This window comes from Nerophis lumbriciformis, linkage group LG02 (genome assembly GCF_033978685.3).
Source record: "Nerophis lumbriciformis linkage group LG02, RoL_Nlum_v2.1, whole genome shotgun sequence".
NCBI classification, from domain to species: domain Eukaryota; kingdom Metazoa; phylum Chordata; class Actinopteri; order Syngnathiformes; family Syngnathidae; genus Nerophis; species Nerophis lumbriciformis.
Window position 1 is genome coordinate 54,549,168 of NC_084549.2, and position 14,983 is coordinate 54,564,150.

The 14,983-nt window shown below is 38.2% G+C and overlaps 1 protein-coding gene across 1 annotated transcript in view; it reads right to left on the reverse strand.

Annotated features, from left to right (window-relative positions):
- LOC133619820 (cytosolic phospholipase A2 beta-like) overlaps window positions 1–14,983 on the reverse strand; it is an 81,366-nt gene that overhangs the window by 38,939 nt on the left and 27,444 nt on the right. Inside the window, exons 12-15 of the mRNA XM_061981120.1 lie at window positions 11,053–11,177; window positions 4,526–4,621; window positions 4,011–4,045; window positions 3,745–3,880 (exon numbers count right to left, since the gene is read on the reverse strand). Coding sequence (XP_061837104.1) covers window positions 3,745–3,880; window positions 4,011–4,045; window positions 4,526–4,621; window positions 11,053–11,177 — 392 coding nt within the window. The remainder of the gene's footprint in view (window positions 1–3,744; window positions 3,881–4,010; window positions 4,046–4,525; window positions 4,622–11,052; window positions 11,178–14,983) is intronic.

The window sequence follows — 14,983 nt, forward strand, 5'->3', positions numbered from 1 at the left end:
CAGATTGCTGGACGACAGCAAAGACTTACTGTGGAGCAAAGACAATGTACATCCGAACATGACATGACAATCAACAATGTCCCCACAAAGAAGGATAAAAACAACTGAAATATTCTTGATTGCTAAAACAAAGTAGATGCGGGAAATATCGCTCAAAGGAAGACATGAAACTGCAACAGGAAAATACCAAAACAAGAGAAAAAGCCACCAAAATAGGACTGCAAGACAAGAACTAAAACACTACACACAGGAAAACAGCAACAAACTCCAAATAAGTCAAGTACACCTACTTTGAGACAAGAGCTATAGTAATGCATGCTTGGTTATGGTTTAAAGTCATATCCAACAATTGCGACGACGACTCTTTACTGTCAACTGAGTTTCGTTTTTTAATGATTTCTGCTGGTGGTGTGCCTCCGGATTTTTTCAACACAAAAAATGTGCCTTGGCTCAAGAAAGGTTGAAAAACACTGATGTAGACCACAAGGAACGGTTTTAAATGTGGAAGAAAATCTAAATATGACCCCTTTAAATGATCAGAATAGTTCAAATTAAAGTACCAATTATTGTCACACACACACTAGGTGTGGTGAGATTATCCTCTGCATTTGACCCATCAACCCCTGGGAGGTGAGGGGAGCAGTGAGCAGCAGCGGTCACACAAACCATTTAGTGTGTTTGTCTTCATGTACAGATAAATGCAGAATCATTGCTGATTATTAGAACACAAAATACTGGGATGAGGAGATGCAAAAATAATAATTTAGTGGCCGCAATAGGATTTATCAAGACTAAAATTGTTTCGCACTTATATTTAATACTTTTGGAAGGTACGTGCAAACTGTCACAAGTACGCACAAATGGCCGTGAGAAAGGATCACTTCCTGTTGTAGACACCTGCGTGGCAGAATCTCTAGACCAGTGGTTCTTAACCTGGGTTTGATCGAACCCTAGGGGTTCGGTGAGTCGGCCTCAGGGGTTCGGCGGAGGTCAAAACACACCCGACTCATCGTGTAAATACAAACTTCTCCCTATCGGCGTATTACGGATACGGCAACAGCTGACTGGTTTGCAGTGTGTAATTTGTTGTGAGTTTATGTCCGATAATGGCTTTTTGCCGATATCCGATATTCCGATATTGACCAACTCTTTAATTACCGATACCGATATATACAGTCGTGGAATTAACACATTATTATGTCTAATTTGGACAACCAGGTATGGTGAAGATAAGGTACTTTAAAAAAAAAAATAATAAAATAAAATAAGATAAATAAATTAAAAACATTTTCTTGTATAAAAAAGAAAGTAAAACAATATAAAAACAGTTACATAGAAACTAGTAATTAATGAAAATTAGTACAATTAACTGTTAAAAGTTAGTACTATTAGTGGACCAGCAGCATGCACAATCATGTGTGCTTACGGACTGTATCCCTGCAGACTGTATTGATATATATTGATATATAATGTAGGAACCAGAATATTAATAACAGAAAGAAACAACCCTTTTGTGTGAATGAGTGTAAATGGGAGAGGAAGGTTTTTTGGGCTGGTGCACTAATTGTAAGTGTATCTTGTGTTTTTTATGTTGATTTAAAGGGGAACATTATCACCAGACCTATGTAAGCGTCAATATATACCTTGATGTTGCAGAAAAAAGACCATATATTTTTTTAACCGATTTCCGAACTCTAAATGGGTGAATTTTGGCGAATTAAACGCCTTTCTATTATTCGCTCTCGGAGCGATGACGTCACATCGGGAAGCAATCCGCCATTTTCTCACTTTCGTCTGTGTGTTGTCGGAGGGTGTAACAACACGAACAGGGACGGATTCAAGTTGCACCAGTGGCCCAAAGATGCGAAAGTGGCAAGAAATTGGACGAAATGTATTCAAAATACGAGGCTGTGGGGAAAGCCGACGAAATGGTCAGTCGTTTGTTCCGCACACTTTACCGACGAAAGCTATTCTACGACAGAGATGGCAAGAATGTGTGGATATCCTGCGACACTCAAAGCAGATGCTGACATCAACTCCAAAACTGGACAGATCAGCTTTCAGGAAAAGAGAGCGGATGAGAGTATGTCTACAGAATATATTAATTGATGAAAACTTTATTCATTACTCGCGGTTTTACGTAAATTATTATACATAAACTGTGTTTACCAATAATTTAGCTTAAAAACATTTAAATGCAGACAGCCCTGAATTGGGCTGTCTGCACTTGTCTGCACTCTCAAAGTGCATGTTGTTGCCAAATGTATTTCATATGCTGTAAACCTAGTACATAGTTGTTAGTTTCCTTTAATGCCAAACAAACACATACCAATCGTTGGTTAGAAGGCGATCGCCGAATTTGTCCTCGCTTTCTCCCGTGTCGCTGGCTGTCGTGTCGTTTTCGTCGGTTTCGCTTGCATACGGTTCAAACTGATATGGCTCAATAGCTTCAGTTTCTTCTTCAATTTCGTTTTCGCTACCTGCCTCCACACTACAACCATCCGTTTCAATACATGCGTAATCTGTTGAATCGCTTAAACCGCTGAAATCCAAGTCTGAATCCGAGCTAATGTCGCTATAACTTGCTGTTCTATCCGCCATGTTTGTTTGTATTGGCATCACTGTGTGACGTCACAGGAAAATGGACGGGTGTATATAACGATGGTTAACATCAGGCACTTTGAAGCTTTTTTTAGGGATATTGCATGATGGGTAAAATTTTGAAAAAACCTTCGAAAAATAAAATAAGCCACTGGGAACTGATTTTTAATGGTTTTAACCCTTCTGAAATTGTGATAATGTTCCCCTTTAATAAAAAAATAAAATTAATTAAAAAAATTTTTTTTTTTAAACGATACCGATAATTAAAAAACCGATACCGATAATTTCCGATATTACATTTTAACGCATTTATCGGCCGATAATATCGTCAGGCCGATATTATCGGACATCTCTAATATATATATATATATATATATATATATATATATATATATATATATATATATATATATATATATATATATATATATATCAGTAGGTGATATATATATATATATATATATATATATATATATATATATATATATATATATATATATATAGTCGAGGTCTGCGATGAGGTGACGACTTGTCCCGGGTGTACACCGCCTTCCACCCGAATGCAGCTGAGATAGACTGCAGCACCCCCCGCGTGCTCAATACCAGGGTAAAGCGGAATATACGTTATCCCCTGAGCAGGTTTCCCAGGGAAACGTGCGAAACAGGCTTGTAGGGATGAAATAGCCTCTGTGTTTTTTTCCTGACCCAGTGTATATATATATATAAATAGGCCGGATTAGAGATTGTGCATGGACACTGGGACTTCACATGTAGGTGTGAAAATACAAAAACAAACTGTTTGAGAAATCAAACTCATTTAGTGCATGGAAACATAGTGAGTGGCCTTAATTTAACAATATTGCAGCCTAGAACAGCAGATTTGTTAATATAAACAATTATAAAATGATTATAGTTTTCTTAGTACACGTACAAGCCCTGTTTCATGTACAGAGATTAAGCTCTAGTTTGAGTGTAAATCACATTTTCAACCAGGATTTACTGACATGTATTAAAATAGTCTCAGACCTGTCCTAGTCTTGAATTAAATACTCTCATTTCTCAAAGGTAGACTGAAGCTCAGTAATGTTTAAATCAAGACTATAGCTACATTTGTCCAGATGCAGGTTTGCAGTTGTTCCCTACCTTGTTTGGTGGTGGTGGAGAGTCCAGACCAAAAATCGTTTGCATATTCTGCGCCACAATCGTCTTCCTCTTCTTCAGATACTCTTTCTCTTGCTGCGGGATGTCAAAATCCAGACGTACTGCCAGGTGGTCCAAACTGGAGAATTTCAAGGCAAAACAAAATGCTTGGCGTCACCACTTTGGATGCCAATATTGCATTTATGTTGCATATTGTTTTATAAATTGTATCTTTGTATTTACAGCACGTTAAAAAATAGCGTGTTTACCTTTCATGTGTCTCAACATTTAATTCCACTGTATCCTGTGAATAAAGAGTCAACTTTATTACAACAAGATTAAAACTTGTACATGATTGGATGATATCATTGAAATAGTGACCATGATATGAAATGAATATATTTGTAATAATATAAAATATATTTTACTGTATAGGGATGGGTACTGAATTAAAAACGTTTATACCGGTATGCACCAACCAAAGTGCATCCGTACTAGCAGGTACCAATTCACATACAATCAAACGATGCATTTGTTGCAGACTCGGCCCCGGCTCAAGCACTTGGCTGGCAAACAAGCATATTTTTAGCTGACTGTCTTTAACTAATGTAATTTTCATTGCCAACAAAGAAAGCATCCCTGATACAAAGCACTCAAAAGTAAGACTCCATTTTTAAAAATGGAATTTTTTCTTTAGTTTTGAGTGATCCGTGTCTCCCTGCTCAGCACAGATGGACATTATGTATATACAAATCAATATGTAAGATAAAGCAATACTTCTTACATGATCAATGACAAGTGACACATTCCCAGCGTGTTCTGCTGGAAGTGCTTGAAGTCGAGTTGAACTTTCAATAGTGTTAAGAGCATCAGCAGACGACTGAAAGACATGTAAAGAAAATATGCAGAATGTTATATAAGAAGTAAAAATGATTCATAATCATATGGCAGCAGACATTGTCAATTGTAACCAGGATCTGAAAGAAAGTGTAAAAAAAACAAGTGTTTAAAAATCATACATACAGTATCAGTTAGTAATAATTGTAACGATTGACAATAAATAAAAATGAGTGAAATGGCTAATATAAATAGTTTAGAGAAAAGTAATCAAATAAATACATACCTCAGAACTGACCGAAACATTGTGCATATTAATATATGCACACATATATTAATAAATTAACAAAATGGCAAAGAAGGAGATGAAATGTAGATTAGAGGAGGTGATCTAATATTGATATCAGATATCAGTCTGATATCGATTAAAAAAAAAGAATAGGGATTATATGTAGGGATGTCCGATAATGGCTTTTTGCCGATATCCGATATTCCAATATTGTCCAACTCTTTAATTAACGATACTGATATCAACGGATACCGATATCAACCGAAATCGTGGAATTAACCAGAGGTGGGTAGAGTAGCCAGAAATTGTACTCAAGTAAGAGTACTGTTACTTTAGAGATTTATTACTCAAGTAAAAGTAAGGAGTAGTCACCCAAATATTTACTTGAGTAAAAGTAAAAAGAATGTTGTAAAAAAACTACTCAAGTACTGAGTAACTGATGAGTAACATACACACACATATCATATATATATATATATATATATATATATATATATATATATATATATATATATATATATATATATATATATATATATATATATATATATATATATATATATACACACACACATATATATACATATATATATATATATATATATATATATATATATATATATATATACATACATTGATATATACAGTATATAATTTATATTTATTTTTTTGCCGTTTTTGTTTACATGTTAATAGTGTTTTAATGAATATACATGCATGTTTAACACATATAGATTCCTTTCTTTCATGAAGACAAGAATATAAGTTGGTGTATTACCTGATTCTGATGACTTGCATTGATTGGAATCAGACAGTAGTGCTGATTGCGTCCACGTTTTCAAATGGAGGAGAAAAAAAGTTCCTCCTTTCTGTCTAATACCACATGAAAGTGGTTGGTTTTTGGCATCTTATATGTCCAGCTTCCATATTTGTTTTTATACACTTTACAAGAAATACATTGGCGGCAAACTCCGTAGCTTGCTAGCTTGTTTGCGCAGGCTTTCGGAGACTTTTATTTTGAAAGCGCATGCGCGATGGAGCGGCACTTTTATTGTGAAGACAGGATGTGCAGTCAGTCTTTAGGCTTTTGACGGGGTGTACGGTTGAAATAAAAAATTGTCTTTTTTCCTTCACACTTTTGATTGATTGATTGGAACTTGTATTAGTAGATTGTACAGTACATATTCCGTACAATTGACCACTAAATGGTAACACCCCAATAAGTTTTTCAACTTGTTTAAGTCAGGTCATGTGACCCCTGGCTCTGTTTGATTGGTCCAACGTCACCAGTGACTGCATCTGATTGGTGGAACGGAGTGAACGTCACCAGTGACTGTATTTGTTGAAACGCAGGCACTATGAAGGTCTGTCTGACAGACCAAAACAAACAAAGCGTGCATTAACAGATCGATAAAAATTAGTAGCGAGTAGCGAGCTGAATGTAAATAAAAGTAGCGGAGTAAAAGTAGCGTTTCTTCTCTATAAATATACTCAAGTAAAAGTAAAAGTATGTTGCATTAAAACTACTCTTAGAAGTACAATTTATCCCAAAAGTTACTCAAGTAGATGTAACGGAGTAAATGTAGCGCGTTACTACCCACCTCTGGAATTAACACATTATTATGCCTAATTTGGACAACCAGGTATGGTGAAGATAAGGTCCTTTTTTTTTTAATTAATAAAATAAAATAAGATAAATAAATTAAAAACATTTTCTTGAATAAAAAAGGAAGTAAAACAATATAAAAACAGTTACATAGAAACTAGTAATTAATGAAAATTAGTAAAATTAATTGTTAAAGGTTAGTACTATTAGTGGACCAGCAGCACGCACAATCATGTGTGCTTACGGACTGTATCCCTTGCAGACTGTATTGATATAGAATGTAGGAACCAGAATATTAATAACAGAAAGAAACAACCCTTTTGTGTGAATGAGTGTAAATGGGGGAGGAAGGTTTTTTGGGTTGGTGCACTAATTGTAAGTGTATCTTGTGTTTTTTATGTTGATTTAATTTAAAAAAATAAAATAAATTTAAAAAAACGATACGGATAATAAATAAACCGATACCGATCATTTCCGATATTACATTTTAAAGCATTTAATTTTTTAAATCTCTGATTATATGTGCTTACATGTAAAACGTGTGATATCATCTCTGATACAAGTACTCCTGCAGCGTGTTTACTTGTGCAAAGCTAGACAGCTCGTTAACGTCTAAAATACCTCCAATAAGCACACAAGGTTGGTCTTTTCTGGTATTTTAGTCAATCAATCTATCAATCAATGTTTATTTATATAGCCCTAAATCACAAGTGTCTCAAAGGGCTGCACAAGCCACAACGACATCCTCGGTACAGAGCCCACATAAGGGCAAGGAAAAACTCACCCCAGTGGGACGTCGATGTGAATGACTATGAGAAACCTTGGAGAGGACCGCATATGTGGGCAACCCCCCCCCCCCCCCCCCCCCCCCCCCCCCCCCCCCCCTCGAGGGGAGACCAAATGCAATGGATGTCGAGTGGGTCTGACATAAAATTGTGAGAGTCCAAGTTAGTTAGTAGTCAGGTTGTTTACAAAAGGTAAACACGGTAGTGTAATGATCTGTGGTCTGGATTATGTTTTTGTTATTTTTTGTTCTTTTTTGGACTTTTTTAGATCCTGTTTGCGCTCCCTTGTTTGTTTTAGTTTCCATGACGACTTATGATTTTCACCTGTCTCTTGCGTTCGGGTCACACCTGTCTCTAATCAAGAGAGACTATTATTTAAGCCTGCCGTTGCCAGTTAGTCGGGCTGGCGACATTCTGACACGACGTGGGGGTTTTCGCAACTTACTGCGAGGATTGTTCTCCCGGGATGCAAACTGACTTTTCCGGACAACGGTAGCAGGTAGGAACATATTTAACAATCACTCTCAAACAGGTACCAACAAAAAAGGCGCACAAGGCAAAGGCACAACTTAGCGCAGGAAAAAACTAACACTTAGCGTAAACTATGGACAGGGCAAAACAAAAACCCGCTAACTGTGGCATGAATAAACAAAACTTACTTGGCATGGCATGAAGCAAGAAAAGAGCATGAAACAATTGCATGAATACAAGCATAAACTATGGCATGAAAAGAACAATGTCGCCAGACCGACTAACTGGCAACGACAGGCTTAAGTAATAGTCTCTCTTGATTAGAGACAGGTGTGACCCGAACGCAAGAGACAGGTGAAAATCATAAGTCGTCATGGAAACTAAAACAAACAAGGGAGTGCAAACAGGAACTATAAGAGTCCAAAAACTAACAAAAAATAACAAAAACATAATCCAGACCACAGATCATGACAGGTAGGGCATAGGCTACTAGGAACGAGCAGCTACACAGCAGCTAAACACACAAGCTAGATATATGTAATAAGTGTCCTCAATTGCGCAATATTGCAGTCTAAAACAGCACATTGGTCAATATAAACATGTGTCCACATGATGACAGTGATCCTGATTAAACCTAATCACTTGTTCCTTCTTTCATTTCTGACATTTCAAAATCGCCCAATGCTTTTTGATCCTTTTTGATAACTAATTAACTAGTAGGTGTGTGCATATTGATCTGAATATTGATAGTATCGATACCAAATCGAGTATACTAGCGGGGTGGGGTCAATACTTTTTTTTGTAGTTCCTCTTCTATACGTGCAGCAAATTACTAAATTTTTCTCACAGAGCTATGTATGGGGTGCCGAACGTAAAAGTTCAGTCACACTTTTCTCAGATTTAACTCACTTTTCTTAGATTTAGCTAGTTTTCATCACATTTAAGTTTAAATCAAATGTCGACTCTAAATAGCAGATCTAAATGTTAAAGGGGATCTGCACCTTATTTGGAATTTTGCCCATCGCCTATTGCAATCATTATGAAAGACATGATGACGGATGGATTTTTTAAAAATGCATTCTAAATATTAAATAAACGTAAATAAAAGGCCACTTATAGCTCAGTCAATAGGAGATCCTCTATTCCGCCCACAAAATCAAATAAATAACCATTAAAAAACCGCCAACGATACTTCATTTACATATTAACCAAGTATTAGTGATACTGTTATTACAAGCGCTAACGCAGACAAATTATTTGTAACGGCACCGTGATTACTACCGTGTGTCCCTATGTTTACATCATCAAGTGGTCTGCTGTTTTCTCGCTTCCTTGCTCTCTGTAAGATTATTCTAGATCATAAATCATGCTTCTCACCTGGACAGAACAAGTCTAAATACAAACCCCGTTTCCATATGAGTTAGGAAATTGTGTTAGATGTAAATATAAACTGAATACAATGATTTGCAAATCATTTTCAACCCATATTCAGTTAAATATGCTACAAAGACAACATATTTGATGTTCAAACTGATAAACTTTTTTTTTTTGCAAATAATCATTAACTTTAGAATTTGATGCCAGCAACACGTGACAAAGAAGTTGGGAAAGGTGGCAATAAATACTGATAAAGTTGAGGAATGCTCATCAAACACTTATTTGGAACATCCCACAGGTGAACAGGCAAATTGGGAACAGGTGGGTGCCATGATTGGGTATAAAAGTAGATTCCATGAAATGCTCAGTCATTCACAAACAGGATGGGGCAAGGGTCACCACTTTGTCAACAAATGCGTGAGCAAATTGTTGAACAGTTTAAGAAAAACCTTTCTCAGCCAGCTATTGCAAGGAATTTAAGGATTTCAACATCTACGGTCCGTAATATCATCAAAGGGTTCAGAGAATCTGGAGAAATCACTGCACGTAAGCAGCTAAGCCCGTGACCTTCGATCCCTCAGGCTGTACTGCATCAACAAGCGACATCAGTGTGTAAAGGATATCACCATATGGGCTCAGGAACACTTCAGAAACCCACTGTCAGTAACTACAGTTGGTCGCTACATCTGTAAGTGCAAGTTAAAACTCTCCTATGCAAGGCGAAAACCGTATATCAACAACACACAGAAATGCCGTCGGCTTCGTTGGGCCTGAGCTCATCTAAGACGGACTGATACAAAGTGGAAAAGTGTTCTGTGGTCTGACGAGTCCACATTTCAAATTGTTTTTGGAAACTGTGGACGTCGTGTCCTCCGGACCAAAGAGGAAAAGAACCATTCAGATTGTTATAGGCGCAAAGTTGAAAATCCAGCATCTGTGATGGTATGGGGGCGTATTAGTGCCCAAGACATGGGTAACTTACACATCTGTGAAGGCGCCATTAATGCTGAAAGGTACATACAGGTTTTGGAGCAACATATGTTGCCCTCCAAGCAACATTACCATGGACGCCCCTGCTTATTTCAGCAAGACAATGCCAAGCCACGTGTTACATCAACGTGGCTTCATAGTAAAAGAGTGCGGGTACTAGACTGGCCTGCCTGTAGTCCAGACCTGTCTCCCATTAAAAATGTGTGGCGCATTATGAAGCCTAAAATACCACAACGGAGACCCCCGGACTGTTGAACAACTTAAGCTGTACATCAAGCAAGAATGGGAAAGAATTCCACCTGAGAAGCTTAAAAATGTGTCTCCTCAGTTCCCAAACGTTTACTGAGTGTTGTTAAAAGGAAAGGCCATGTAACACAGTGGTGAACATGCCCTTTCCCAACTACTTTGGCATGTGTTGCAGCCATGAAATTCTAAGTTAATTATTATTTGCAAAAAGAAAATAAAGTTTATGAGTTTGAACATCAAATATCTTGTCTTTGTAGTGCATTCAATTGAATATGGGTTGAAAAAAATTTGCAAATCATTGTATTCCGTTTATATTTACATCTAACACAATTTCCCAACTCATATGGAAACAGGGTTTGTAGTATTGGTATTGGTATCTGTGACACTAGCACAGCAGGCACAAGACATTGTATTTGTAAAATGAGACAACGTTGATGTCCAACACTGGATCCACGTTGTTGGTTGGGAAATGACCAAATTTCAACGGTCAAATCAACGTCAGAACTCAACATTGATTAAACGTCATCAAGAAAGTGTTTCAACATTATGTTTGAGTTGCTCAACAGCAGGACATAATTCAACAAGTTCTCAACCTTGTGCCTGCTGGGAGTACTGCAATTACCTGGTACCAAAAATTCTCAGTATATAGGATAGTGCAGTTATGCCATACAATAGAGTACATATGTCCACACCCAAATAAAATAACTCACTGCCACTCCAAGTTCTGTGTCCAAGTCTCTGTTGATGTAGAAACGCAGCTTGGTCATTTCCTTTGCTAACAAGCTGTGATGTCCAGGATGTGCTCCCTTTAGCGTCAACGCTTTGCCCAGAAAATCTATCCAACACATGAAGAATTGTTATTTGGACTGATTTGAAGGAAGACAGGTTTACTACATAACTTTAAAAGTACTTGCAGTATTATCATTCAGGGCGTGTACATTATGATTAGTATTTCAAATTCATTTCAAGACATTATATTTCTTACACACTTTCAAGGTTTTTCAGGATGTCCCAAAAGAATAGACACATTGGGCCCTATTCTCCCGTTTACGCTTAAGTCTTTTTTTACGCCCTTATTCGTATTCTCCCATTCAGACTGCGGACACGCCCACCCTGCATAAATCAGGCAAAAGTGAGTAAATCTGAAATGAAGGTTGGCTCATTACGAATCAGGCGGACTTTGCCGTGAAGTTTTCGCTTGGATCGTGTAAAAATTGTAAGAGTGGAGTTTTACTAACACTTGTGCATGTCATTGAAATCCATGAAAAAAGATCAGACTTTAAAATTTGAAAAAGCTGTATCCATCCAAGCAGTGCTTGCCATGTGAACGTGTATCGCCATGGTGAGGCAGTACGTGTTTATGCAACTACAATAGCTCCTTGCTCTTGTTATTATAACCATGCTGACGTTGTTCGTGATGTTAAGAGTTGTGTTTAGAAGAAATAATTGTGAAGCTGTGATGCGTCAGAGAGGCTTGACAGCTGTGTTAGGGTTTGTGCTTGCGCAGGGGAGCGTGACAGGGTTGAAGTTGAAGTACCAATGATTGTCACACACACACTAGGTGTGGCAAAATTATTCTCTTCATTTGACCCATCACTCTTGATCACCCCCTGGGAGGTGAGGGGAGCAGTGGGCAGCGGTGGTGGTCGCGCCTGGGAATCATTTTTGGTGATTTAACCCCCAATTCCAACCCTTAATGCTGAGTGCCAAGCAGGGAGGTAATGGGTCCCATTTTTATAGTCTTTAAATAAATAAATGATAAATGGGTTGTACTTGTATAGCGCTTTTCTACCTTCAAGGTACTCAAAGCGCTTTGACACTACTTCCACATTCACACACACATTCACACACTGATGGAGGGAGCTGCCATGAAAGGCGCTAACCAGCACCCATCAGGAGCAAGGGTGAAGTATCTTGCTCAGGACACAACGGACATGACGAGGTTGGTACTAGGTGGGGATTGAACCAGGGACCCTCGGGTCGCGCACGGCCATTCTTCCACTGCGCCGTCCCTTTGGTATGACTCGGCCGGGGTTTGAACTCACAACCTACCAATCTCAGGGCGGTTGATGTTAACTGTCAAAAAAATCAATGGAATGAATTTATGGACGGCTACATCTTACATGTATTTTCTATTAAAGATGACATATGTAGTAATGTGGCCAGAAATTGTACTGCAATCACGGTCAAAATTCTGTAGTGTCCTTGACTGAGGTTGCCAAATCCGCAGCCGAATCTGAATCCTACTGCAAGGAACTTCAAATGGCAATCGCTGTAGGTTCCTCTTGTTTATGCTTCTTGCAAGATGGTTTACTAAGTAATTATGCCACGTTTTACTAATGTCGATTAGCCAAATGTATTTGTAAAGTTATGCAGCAATATTTTCGTCGGGAGTCGAGACAGATTGTTGGCATTACCCTGCTAAAATGACTAGTTTGACCGTACAGACCACCATCGAAATAATTATATATAATATATTATATCAATCAATCAATCAATCAATGTTTATTTATATAGCCCTAAATCACAAGTGTCTCAAAGGGCTGCACAAGCAATATATTATATATTGCATAGGCCTACTTTAATGGCAAGCCAAGGCCAACAGTGTCACGGCAAGGGGGGTCACCGCTTACTGCGGGGTTCATTCCCCCGGATGCACACAGACCACTCCCGACAGGACGTTCAGGTAGGAACATGATTTATTCTTCGAAACTCAAAGAAGTACCAAAAACCGAAAACAAGCAGAAGGAACAATGTGCCGATCGCACTGGAAGCTAAGGCTACCACTTAGCATAGACTAGAAGACAAGGAATACTCACGTAGCAGGTTGCGTGTAGCAAACAATGAAGCCAGGCCGACTGACCGGCAAAGGCAGGCTTAAATAATGCCTCTGATTAGTGCTCGTGGAACAGGTGAGCGTCCCGAACACCAATCAGAGGCAGGTGAAAATAATAAGTACCCAAGGTAACTAAACAAACTCGAAAGTGTACAACAACAGGAACTAAGGGAGTCCAAAACTAACAGAAAATAACAAAAACATGATCCGGGCCACGGATCATGACAACCAGTAAAATTACCGCCACATTTCGTTCAGGATAACTCCATATGGCATCCAACCTGACGCACGGCATTCTCTTCCATGTACGCACATCACCATCTGTCAGTGCAGAGTGCAATTTTATGAGCCAACCCACGTTACGCAAAAGCCACGTTACGCATAAATCATATAGCCTACTACCATGTCAATACACAAAGTAGAAAATCATTACATGTAATGCATTAGATTGTGCCAAGCAAATACCACCCCATATGTGCCTGATGCACATACAGTACCAGGAACCGCAATCAGCCGTGCTAATGTTAGAACCCCCTTTCCTCAGCGTATCAGCATATTTAGAAAGAAATAGGCACTGACACTACCCATATCCACATAGGTTTTATTTGTCTAAAATATATTTTGCCCTGTCAGTTGGATGACACATCGACATACAGGCTAACGGCATATATTTCCCCCGTTAGTGTTAAGACTTGGACTATGGGTTGTTTGTTTTCCCGAGATGCAAGTAAAGCTGGATCGGACATGGCTTGGAGGTGAGTACATATTTATTTTTACACTAACAAAAAGAACAAACAAAAAGCGCGCACAAGGCGGAAGTACAAAAACTTGGCTAATGAAACAAAAACTTTGCACAAAGGCAATTAACTATGAACATGAAACAAAAACACTTACTGTGGCACGGCATGAAGCATGAACTATAGTAAACAGGAATCTCATGGGTAGCAGAGGTAGTATGGATAATGTCACCACCACGATCAACAGAAACAGACAGGCTTAAATAGCAGTGACATGATTAGTGACAGGTGCGCGAGTGCAAAGCGTGAGACAGGTGCGTGACATGAGGACAGGTGAAAACTAATGGGTAGTCATGGAAACAAAAACAATGGAGCGTAAACAGAAACTAAAGAGTCCAATAACTAAACTAAACAAAACATGACTAAAACAAAACATGATCACACCGACATGACAGTTAGCCTGTATGTCGATGTGTCATTGACACATACTAGCTTTGTTAGACAAGATCATAGACTGTATTGGACAATAGAGTTTACATACGAAATGTCCATTTCCATTTATTACAAATAATAAGAAAACGTGAATGCCTGAGGAAATTAGCAAGTTTGGCATCAAATGATAAATCTTCTCCGCCTTCAATCGTCTCCATCTTTCAAAGGCATTCTCGATACAAATCCTTGTTTTGTTCCTGGCTTTGTCATGAATAAGTTGAGAATCGCAACGACGCCTTTTAGATTTACTAAGGTCTGACATGTTTAGTAACTTTACCAGTGGCAGTAGCTCGACAAAGAGGGCAGTGCGTAACTGGCAACCTGGATGTGACACACTCACTGACTTTTTAATTGGTGAAATGGTGGAGGGCGGGGCATCGGAATGAAAACAATACCAAGATTTCGGGGCAGTAAATCTAATTTTGAAATGAGCATATCCCAGCTGAACTACTGTTATCAGTTATAAAGGTATTTGAAAAAAACATGATTTATCAATGCCTTTTGACATATCAGGGCCATTTAATGATGACTTGACATGAAATTATTACATATGGCACCTTTAAATAATCACATTGT